Source organism: Fundulus heteroclitus, chromosome 22, assembly GCF_011125445.2.
Source record: "Fundulus heteroclitus isolate FHET01 chromosome 22, MU-UCD_Fhet_4.1, whole genome shotgun sequence".
Lineage (NCBI taxonomy): Eukaryota > Metazoa > Chordata > Actinopteri > Cyprinodontiformes > Fundulidae > Fundulus > Fundulus heteroclitus.
In genome coordinates, this window is record NC_046382.1 from 37,109,140 (window position 1) to 37,120,633 (window position 11,494).

At 45.6% G+C, this 11,494-nt stretch overlaps 1 protein-coding gene across 1 annotated transcript; it reads right to left on the reverse strand.

The window, feature by feature from the left end:
- Positions 1-505: 505 nt before the first annotated feature.
- mtx2 (metaxin 2) lies at positions 506-8,465 on the reverse strand. The gene is made up of 10 exons (XM_036126549.1): positions 8,301-8,465; positions 7,326-7,373; positions 7,201-7,247; positions 5,820-5,892; positions 5,666-5,742; positions 5,482-5,574; positions 5,361-5,399; positions 4,557-4,682; positions 2,260-2,336; positions 506-1,161 (listed from the first exon to the last, which is right to left on the reverse strand). Exons 1-10 carry the CDS (start codon positions 8,338-8,340, stop codon positions 1,002-1,004), a joined length of 780 nt encoding a protein of 259 aa, XP_035982442.1. The 5' UTR covers positions 8,341-8,465; the 3' UTR covers positions 506-1,001.
- Positions 8,466-11,494: the final 3,029 nt, after the last annotated feature.

Genomic DNA, 11,494 nt, shown 5'->3' on the forward strand with positions numbered 1-11,494 from the left:
ACCAGATCACTTGAGTTTGTACCGATACGTGAACCTCCACAGTTAGAATCAGGCGTACTAGTTCTCAAAGACCAGCAGTAGAAACCTCTGCATTTTAATAACTGGATTTTGTGGCTATTATTCCAACCATGTAGTCTGTCACTGGAATAAAAACCAAGGCTTGTGACTCCTCCTCAGTGAAGATGTGCCGCTCCCTTTCCCAGTCTGCTGACCTCCTCTTGTGCAGCGTCTGGCCATCAGTCATGGTGTCAAGGCTCCTGGAAGCCCGCGGGTCAAACGGCGACCTCACAGGAAACCTGCAAGACAGCCGCTCCCTCCGTCTGCGGCGGCCAGACTCTGAACCTGGTCAACCGCGGGGCAGGCAGAGGTGACGGGACCTTACCAATGAGCTTGCACGGCACCCGGAGGCGGGGGGGGGGCACATTCAAGTGTATCTAAGGCTTCTGAGGAGCCTGTAGGTTTTTTCCACCAGCGTACGTTCATGAAATAAGAGCAAACAAAGAGCTTCATGGTTCAGACAACGCTTTTTATTGGGGAAAATAAAACTATTGAGCCGAACGTCTTATGTAGGCACTTCACATCAACACGAGCAAAACAATGTGGGAAAAACAACCTCAACAGTGTAGATCTCCTTCATCAATATGTTCCTGTGGTTTTGTACAACAGCAGCTCTACCTTTGACTGACTTGCTCTAACTCCCCGATCGCAAAACAAACTCCTACCACCTGACCTCTGGAGCTGGGGTCAAGTGGAGTTCTTCCCTCTGAAACTCGGTCATGTTGCACAGCTGGAAAACCTACCCCCCTGTTCAGAGTGTGTGGGTGAGTGAAAAAAAAAATGCAAAAATGTACAAGCAGGGAGCTAAAAGGAGGAGGAGCGTAGAGCGCAGACGTGTGGGCGTAACAGTTTATGCCTCGTCAGCGCCGCCGCGTGGGGAATGACGGAAGGAAACGCAGAATGTACATGACGGGGGAGCAGAGAGAGCAGCGTTCCCCGGTCCTTTACGAGCCTTTGTCGTTAAAGTAGGTCTGATCGATGCGCTTGCAGAAGGACACCAGGTTGCCGTAGCTCTTGACCCTCTCTGCCAGCTCGGTGCTGGTCAGCCTGGTGGTGAGGATGGTGAAGAGGTGACCGAACACCAGCGCGTCCAGCTCCGTGGCCCTGCAGACACACAGACATGGCTTCTGCTAGAACCGGACGGTTACAGGGCCCCCGAGGAAGCTTTCATATCCCTGGAGCCTTCACATTTTAATATTATTAGGATTTTATCTGACAGACCAACACTGAGCAGCTAATAATTAGAATTTTTTTTTTTTTTTTTTTTACATATAAAACTTTAGAATGGGAAGGATTATTTATCTTCAAGCTGGGTGCAACCAGCTCCTTACTGCTGAGACATGGCCGTCCCCCTAAACTGATATTGACAGTTATTCAGAGAAGAAGCCATGAGGCCCTCTGGAGGAGCTGCACAGATCTGCTGCTCAGGAAGGAGAATCAGCTGACAGGAAAACTGTTAGTGGTTCACGCTTAGATCTGACCACTTCAGAGTGTAAAGAAGAAAAAACGCTGACACAAAATCCCCAAGAGGTCCAGTCGGAGGTTTGCCACAAGCCATGGAGGGGACCCAGCAATCAGGTTTGGCCTACTTCTAACCTGATGCATAAGCAGCACTGCAAATCGCCCTGAGGGAGCTGTCCCCAGAATGAAACATGGTGGAGGCAGCGTCATGCTTCTCGTCTTGTCCTACGGACAGGAAGCCTGGCCAGATATTACCAAATGCCGCCAATTTAATCCTGTTGCTAATGCGATGACCCGGATAACTGAGAATATGCACAGGCAACTAAAAATGCATAACAACCTATCCATCATGTCTTACGCACTCCGCAGCAATGTCCTGCTTTTTGTTGGTGTATCAATTTGAGGCACGCCAGATAATTCCGTTGTTGATTAAGAAATAATCAACTGCTTAAACTCCTTGTCAGGAAACCTTACATGTAATTAACTGCATGTACATTTAAGCAAAGACAGAATAAGCAGCAGAAATGTAGATTTTAAAAGCTTTAGATTTTAATTTTCTGCTCTGCTAAGATGTAATGCTAGAATTTATCCACCAGGTGGTGCTCAAACCCGTTAATGCTGTTTTAATGGAGGTCAAATCCCAACCTGCAAGCAGTCAGGTTACTTTTCAGCAGCCGGTCTGCCATGGCTGCCACATGGCCATGCAGGCAGCAGGGACATGACGGCAGGCAGAATACGTACTGTTTGTTGAAGAAGTACGGCTGAGTCCCCAGCCTCTGAGACAGAGCCTGGCAGCACTGGCTCACATCTTCATAGACCTGAAACACACCAAACAAAAAAGGCAGTTCAACTTTGAAGCAGGAAGACTCTTTTTGAAATAAAATAAAAAAAATTGTGCCTCTGGAACTTTTCCACACTTTGTCAACATTGCAGCCATGCTCAGTGGATTTTGTTCAGATTGTGTCTGATAGGCCGACCCAAAGCAGTGCTTGGAGGAAGACGATATATGGCTGTGAATATCTTTTATAAAGCGACATCTGAAAAGTGTTGCGGTCGATTCTGTGGGGTTTTAGGGTTATGTCTGTGCCGTGGTAGAGACTCTGCACGCCTAAAGCCTGAAATGTTCTTCTGTGCAAACTAGCTCCGGCTCAGGCAGACTAGGTGGGGGGCTGCTGTGAACAGCAGCTGATCAGTCTTCCCACTGATTTGCAGCCTGTTTCAGCTCTGGACTGCGACATTCCCATAGCTCTGTGTAGGTTTAGGGTTGCTGTTCTGCTGGAAGGTGAACCTGAACAAGTCTTTTCCGCCCTCTGGCAGCTTTCCACCCTCCACTGCTCTACATTTAACTCCATCCTCCTTCCCATCAGCTTCCCTCTCCCCACAGCCTGACGCACAGCCTGGTGTGTTCAGGGTCATGTGCAGTGCTAGTTTTCCTGGACACAAAGCGTTGTCCATCTGACTAGAGCAGCTTTTTTCACATATTTGCTGGGCCCCCTACATAACATGTGGCAGACTGCAAATGGAACTTAGGGCTTTACTCTAACAGCGGCTTTCTTCTCACCACTCCTCAATAAAAGCAGACGTTCTTGGAGTGCCCCAGTAACAGCTGTGCTGTCGACAGGTTCTCCCACCTAAGCTGTGAATCCCTGCTGGTCCTCCAGAGTAAGAACGAACCTCCTGGCTAATTCTCTCTTTGCTAGGCCGAACAGTTATGGTGGATGGCCACATCCTGGTAGGTTTGCGACACTTTAAGAAGTAGGACAATTACTGTCTAAGATCCTCTCTGGCCACATATAGAGCTAAACACGGGTCAGTACTGAAAAGAGAGGCAGTTAGAGGCTGTTAAAGACTTCAGACCGGGGCAGAACAGCGCGCGTAAAAAAACACTAAGCCAGGGCTACCGTGAAAAGCCTCTTCAGGTGTTAGAACGGCCTAGTCAAAGTCTGGATCTAAATTCCACAGCGAATCCGTCACTGGACTTTAACACTGCTGCTCACAGAGGCTCAACCATCTGACCTGACTGAGCGTGAGCTAAGGATGGGATGAGACGTCCGTCTCTGGACACGGTTTGGCTCATATTACAAAGGACTTGCAGCACAAGGTGGTATCACAGAATACTGTTTTCACTTTTTTGCTTGCAGAAAGATTTCACAACCCTATATAATCTTTCTTCCACTGGACAGTTGTGCTGTACTTTTGTGTTTGGCATTAGCGTAACCTCGCTATAAGCTACACTGAACCTTGTGGTTGCATAAAGCTTTTGGGGATGAGAATTAGAGGCGCCGGTGATATATTAAAGAATTATTTTTGTTCTTTGACAATGTATTTTGGGAAAAACTGGTTAGTTATAAACTAAGAGCAACATATATGCTCGTGCTCTGTTATTAAGTTTCTCATATAAAACTGAGAACAACGTGTGTTATAACTTGTTTTAACTTGTGGTGGGAACCTATGACAATGTGTTGTGGGAAAGACTGATTCTGTATTCCTTATTTTGCTTATATTTGCTGTATTCTGAGTTTGCAATGTTATTTTGCTTCAGACACTGCTGAGATTCTGGAAACGGTTTTTGTTTTGGAAACATGTTTTGGAAACGGGACGAACAGATCAGCTGAGAGAGAGAGCTGGCCACTCTTGCTCCCATCTGATACTTTGTTTACTAGTATAAAAAGGAGGGGACTGCCCTCAGTTGTTGAAGTCTGCCATGGGTTGTGTGGACGCCCGGCCGCGTGGATTGTGCTCTAACCGGACTGACCGACTTCCCAGTCCTATACCATGGTAAGAGATGGACCATCACGCCTGTTTGAAAGCTTGTCAGCTTTGATGCTTGCTACTTTGCGTGTGTGAAGAGCTTGCTGTTTGTGTTGCTGTATTCTGTGGGGAATAATAAATATGGGCGCTATTTTCCTAATAGAAACAGTGTTTGTGTTCTTATTTGTGTCTTCCCGATACCTTCCGGACCTGAATAAAAATTTCATAAAACAGCCTGGCAGCCAGAGATGTGGACATCCAAGCCTCGTCTGTGGGCTCCTGCTAACCTGCTCGAGCGTTTTGCCTCCCCAGCCGATGGCGTTCATCTTCCTGCGCACCTCCCACTGCTTCTGATAGGCCAGGATTTTACCCAGAGGCCACGAGTACGGGCTGCTGTATCTGGGCCGAGAAATCTACACAAAGAGAAGAAAGAGCGTCTTAGGCTACGTTCACACTGCAGGTCTTAATGCTCAATTCCGATTTTTTTGTGAAATCGGATTTTTTTGCGTGTCCGTTCACATTTCCAAATATATGCGACTTGTATGTGATCTCCTGTGTGAACTGAATGCGTTCAACCTAAGTGTCCTGCATGCGCACTCAAGGACGCGATGACGTCACACGTAGCAAGCGTCCTCAGTGTTTGCGGAAGTAAACATGGATTATAATGCTGGCGGGCATTTTGCGGTCATTAATTTATTTTCTAACTGGAGCTTTCCCTTCATTGACTGCTTTCCTCATTGTTGTCCGCCATGGGTGTCGTCTTTCTTCCCGCTTCTGCATAGCAGGACGCAGAATAGTGACATTAATCGAGTATGGTGACGCACAATTCGGATAAATGCGACCCGGCCGTACAGACACATGTCGCATTTGAAAAGATCAGATACATATCGGATTCAGGACCACATATCTAAGTGGCCTGGGTCGCATTTGGAAAAATCCGATCTGTGTCGTTCAGACTGTCATAAAAAGATCAGATCCAGGTCGCATATGGGCAAAAAAATCGGAATTGGGTCACTTCAGGCTGCAGTGTGAACGTAGCCTTAGAGTGAGCCCCGTTCCAGGCTTTGGTCCCCGAGGACAAGAATGCGCACCTCAACCGCGGTGGCATCGTCGCACCACTGGAGGTACAGCTGCGGGGAAGAGACAGAACCTCGGTGAGAAGCCTGGGTTAGTATCGGTATGCTGGTTCTGACTGTGCTGGACCGTGCGTACCTCAGCAGAAAGCAGCATGTTGTACACCAGCTCCATGTAGGCTTTCATCTCGGCTCGCTGGACATCGTCCAAGGCGTCGCTCAGAGAGTGACCCTGAAAACCACAAACGCGTCACTTTTCGTCATCCGAGGCGCACACTACCGCGCCGAGCACTGCAAAATAACCGAGGGCTGCGGTTCATCACCTTCGCTTTGGTGAACTGCACTATGGGCCCCAGTTCCGACACCACCTGGTTCCCCACGTGGATGAAGGGGATTTTACCTGCGAAAAGCAGAACAGTCAGAAGGGCAGGCGGCTGTGGGGGAGGCCCTGGCCTCGACAGCGGCGTGTGTACTGACCGGACGGCGACATGTATTCGGCGTTCGCCCTGCAAACCACCTGCACCGGCAGACCACACATCCGGAGGTAGGCCTGCAGGAACGGAGGAGAACAGGATTGGTTCGGGGGAAAATAAGAACTAGATGTCCTGACGAGCTGCAGCACTACTCTGCTGCTCCACCACAGCCGGTTCCTTCCTCGGCCTGCTGCCACCTACGAGGCAAGGCGTCAACCGCAAAGTCCTTTAATGTCTGGTTACGGACACCTCGAAGGGCATCATCCCGCTTATACCATGGTTGCTTGCCAAATAAGTAAATATAAAATCAATGACTAATACTTAAATGTCTTTTTTTCACTGTTAAAATCATGTGCTTTTCACTAGAAGCGGCTGACAACAATCAGGCTATTTGACCAGAACCTTTTTATAGGTGTCTTATAACACTTTTTAACAGACAGCCAATCAGAATTGAGCATTCTCCCAGACCCTGGTATTTAACTCAAAGTAATTCTTGTTTCTCCCACTTGTCTAAAAACTTCTCATTCTACCGTGCTGGACTCCTAACCACCTGGAGGCTTTTGTGTCTCCACTTTCCTCCCTCTATTCGGCTCCAGGACTCTTTAAGCAGGACCAGGGCTGGGAATAAACTAGTTAAAGGTGTTGCATAATGCAGTTTGAAAATAAAAGCAACCTTGCTTCGTTGCGGTTCCTGAGGAAATGATTTCTGTTGGAGATCAACATCTATTTTTCCGATGCACTGGGAAAAAGCTACATTAGAGGAGCTTGGAAGCGCCTCAGGGTGTCGTCGGGACAGTCGGGTGATCTTCCACCGTGAACCAGATCCCTCCTGACTTGGAAAAGGCGAAGCTGGGGCTGCGTAGCATGCCCAACTATGCAGGGCACGGCAGTCTCTGCAATGTGGTGATTGGGAGAGACTGCTCGGATGAAATATGTGATGAGGTATAACAGGTCAGGTTTCAGGCACTGGTCCATATCTAGAACATGGTGCACCAGCTGGATGGCCAGGCCAGGAGTTTTTCGTTAGCAGATGCTGAAGCTAATGGAGGGTTCCTGCAGCTTTCCCCACAGAGGATTTAGGATCGCTGTCAGCTGAGCTCGGGACACAGCGTCGTAGCGGAGGGATGCCACTTAGCAAAGATGGATGGAGTTTTAATTACAGATAAAGTGACAAATCTTGGACTCATCGTTTACCCGCAAGTCAGGTTGGCTGTTATTGGCGGCTCAGAGCGAGCTTTTTTTTCCCGCCTGAGACATCAGAGCATGTCGACGGATTGTACTTCAGAGAGCGTCCGGCTCTTGGAGGAAAAGCCGGGACGCTGCATGCTGACACGTTAACGTTTCACACAGAATGAAGATGTAAAATGTCGAAGGTCCGACTTTACCTGGACGGAAAGAGACGAGGCGTGGTCTGACAGCAGGATCTGATCGTCTGTTGTAGAGAAAAGCATCGAGATCAAGAGTCATTGTAGGCAACCGGTTAGGTCGTAGGGCACATCCACGGACTTACCCTTTAAAGGTTGGTACAAGGTTGCGTTCTCAGGCCACGGCTCTGCAGCTGTTAGGAGTCGACAACAGACGTGAATGAAAGCAGGTGGACAGCTAAAGGTAAACATGTAAACAATGAGACTTTCTTCTTCGCGGGAACTTTAAGTGGAATTTGTCCGTTTTATTTCTGCAGCTACAGACCAAGCCCAGATCATCAACCCTCACACGAGGACAAAAGGAACCCTTTTAGTTAGTGGTATTTTTTTTTTTAAGGAAAAAAAAAAGAAAAGAAAAATAAACCAATATTTAACGCAATATTATCTTTGATTCAGTCTATTAGATTTATCTTATACTCAATGCATATGACATAATTAGTTACAAACTAACAACTCTTACATCCCAACATGTCTAAGAGTACAAAATGATCTTGAATACGATCAATTTATTTGAGGGTCCAAAGCTGGAAAGGTGAAGACAGATTAGAGAATGGTGATGGAGTGATGTTCAGACAGATTAGCGTGTGCCTGTCTCTTTAAGGGTTGCTGGTGTTTCATTCAGAGCCTGGCTCCCCTCAAGGTGATCTTTGGCAAACATCCACTCCAGCGTGGCGTGTTTTCCACCTGGGATTAGCCTGTCTCGCTAGAAATAGGGGACCTGTTTGTCTCCTCTGATACCTGATTTAACCTGAACGTCGCAGACTTTGAAACAGACCGATTCCTGGCTTTTTTAAAGGCGTTAGCCCTGGCTTGTTTTTAGCTGATCAAATGCTGCTGATTGACAGCATCCTGCAGCTCTTCAGGCCAAGTTTATCTTAAAGCAGCGCGGTTATCCTTTCTCCCCCACCGTTTTATTAAAGTTTCTGTTAGATTGGTCGCCGTGTTTACCGTCAGGGACCAATCAGAAGCCTAGAATAATGCCAGAGTTAGCCTAGGGGAGCTAGCTGGCTAAGGTTAGCCTAATAACAGGTAGTTGTGGGGCAGCTGGGTGACCGCCTTACCCGCCATCTGCGACACGAAAGCCTCCGCCGCCAGAGACATGTTGTAATACTCTTCCTGTTGGACCGTAATTACAATCTGAGCTGCTTCATGTCACCCTAAGGACGAGTATTCTGCAGTCATGCAACCCTGTCCGCCGACGAGAAACGTCCCCGAGAACCAGAGCTACGCAGATCTTTAGTTCCACCTTTCGCCCCAGCCCACTGCGTTTCTACTTATTTGTGGGTTTGTTTATTCATTTTTTTAGCCATATAATTTGCGGCATTGTAGGAGAAATAGTTACTGTAAATGTACATTACATTGACAACTTAAACAGCTCCGACTGGTACTGAAAGCAAATAAAACCCAGGGGATGTTTTCCAGAAAAAAACATAAGGCTTTTGCATGGAGCCTGTTGTCTTACCTTCAGCTGAGCCCTCAGAAGGTTCCTCTATTAATCTTGTGTCCTCCTACAGATATCTTGGTATAATAACTCACAGATAACATTTTGAAGTAGTTCATAATTTAAACACTGCCACTGTATTGTTGTTGTGCATTAATTTTTAGATATGTGCAAACAGGTCTCTCTTGTAAATGGGAATTATTGTCTTAATGAGGCTAACTGTATGAATAAAGGTTTAATAAATGACAAATAAATAATACAGGCATTATAGCCAACACAATGAACAGGCGGAGGCAAAAATAACGCAATTCCATTCCAAATTGATGTCATGCTGTATTTGTCATACTTTAACGATTTAAATCACGAAATAAACGTTAATATTGGGGTAAATGCAAAAAGCTATTTTTTTATGAGGATTTCATTGATTAAGGGGTGGGGGGGCTACTCAAACCAACCTGGCTCTTTGTAAAACAAAGTAATTGCCCCCTAAATCTAATAAGTAGTTGTCTCAGCTTAGCAGCAGCAGCTAACGTTAGGAGTTTCCGTTAACTGGCAATGAATCAACACTGAGGGAAACTGGCTTGATCTCCTTTGCACAATAGCAGAATGAGTGTAATACTGTAGCATAAACACTCCCTAGAAAGCTCGCCACACACCCATGGCGGCAGAAGGGATGGACATGATGAAGTTAAAATGACGCAGATCAGGTCTCTTGGTTACTCCCTACCGTTTACACCTTTTACAACCTGTATAAAACATGAATGCACTGAATGATTGTTGATCTTTTTTTGGGACACTGTGCACACCTAGAGTGCTGTGAGAAGAACAAGAAAAAGCTCCTGACAGCTCCTGACTCAATCATCAGCAGACTCAGGGACTAATTGGAGTTGAGCAGCCTGTAGGAAGGTAGTGTGGTTTTGGTGTGTGGTTCCCAGTTGTTGTTTTTGCCCAAAGTTGGAAAAATAGCTTTGGATTTATAAGCCTTTCCAGACTGATACATGTCAAAAACGTTATTTTTCAAATGCTATTAGGGTTTTTCAGACAATGTGTTGCTTTACATTTGATTTAAATGTTCCATGAGCAGATCAGGTGACAACCAGGTCTGGGTTAAATTTGTGAAACTGAACTTAGCGTATTTATTTTGTAATGTAGTTTAAACACAGTTAATTCATGATGTAATAAGGGGGAGTAACTGCTTTTCCACAGCTTGGTTTGGATAGCTTTTTTCCCCCTAATGAATGAGATCTTTATTTTAAAACAGCTTTTGTATGGTATTTACTCAGGTTATTTGTATCTGATGTTAACAATTGTTTGATGAAGTGTGACAAAAAAAGCAAAAACAGAAGGATCTGTAAAGGGACAAACTTTTTCACAACCCTTTATAGGTTTCTACATTACCATTTGAGACTCAGGTGGCAGCGCTGCTGCCAATTTATGGTAAATATGGACGATTTGCACATTTCTAAACTTGAATTGACTAAGGGCAGGGACCTACAGCGCTGTCGCTCTCTGTCTCTTACTAAATCATGCTAAACGTTTCCTTTTTCAGGTCAGTCGGATCAGTTCTTTTTTTCCCCCATTAACCAGAAAAATGACAGAGGACTTTCAAGAAAATACTTTCATACTCTCCTCAAATTCAGATGTTCACATACACTAAGGTTATGATACCTTTCAATCATTAGAAACAAAGACATGATGATTGTGTGGCTTCACAAACTTCCAATTCCTTCAAAACATTAGTAATTTCAGGCCCACCAGTGGAGGTATTTTAAGACAACACCAAACACACTGTGTGACATCAGAAGAATGGACCTTAGAAGGTTCGGTTCAGCCCAGTCTACAAGTTCCAGAGGGAAGTGACACATCCATTGGTTTGACCAATTACACGTCAGCATTAACAGCGTGGGGATGTCCAGCAGTCGCGCTGCTCAGACTGAGGATGCAGCGGACCTGTCTTGTGGTCCTGATGAAACTAAAATTGAAGTGTTTGCTCGTGATGACCTTTGCTACATTTGGAGAAACAACGGGGACACTTTCAAGCCTGTGAACACCCATCTTTATAACATAGTGGTGGCATGATGTGGTGGAATTGGAACAAATGGATGGCATCAAGAGGAAAGAACAATATGTGGACATTTAGAGGCAGCATCTGTTGTTTTTACATTCAGTTATTTAAAAAGGAGCTGAAGACATCCCTGCCTAGACCTTTTTTCTGTGAGCTCTTTTTAACTATATATATTTGTTGGAGTTAGTTTTTTCCTCATTGATATGTTTTTATCAGATCTTTTAAGTTTGATGCTTTGTCTAAGTGCAGCCCTTTGAGATTTTATTTCCTGGGAAACTAAACTCAACCTGCTTGGCATGTCTACAAATTTAATTTGTTTGCCCATTCCTCTCAACAAAACAAATGCAAACGGGAACAGCAATTTTCAAGTCTTGCTAAAAGTCTCAAAGGGATTTGGTTTTGAACTTCGACTGGGCCATTCCACCTCATCAACATGCTGAAGAAAATCATCTTCACAGCACGATGCTGCCACCACGAATCCTGCTTTGCATGTGAGCTAAAAAGGTTCCATTTTGGCTCCTTTTACCAGAGCTCTTTCTTCTGCATGTTAGCTTTTCCGTACAAACCGCAAACTCTAAACAGTTTTTTTTTTCTCTTGCCACTCTCCCATCAGACAACTTGTAGTTGCCCTATCAGCAGGTTGCCAGCAGTCCAAGTGAACTGCAGTGGTGCCATGCTCTTTCCACCTGATATGATTGATAGAACAGTGCTCTGTGAGATGTTCAAAGCGTGTGATGTTGTGTCATTAT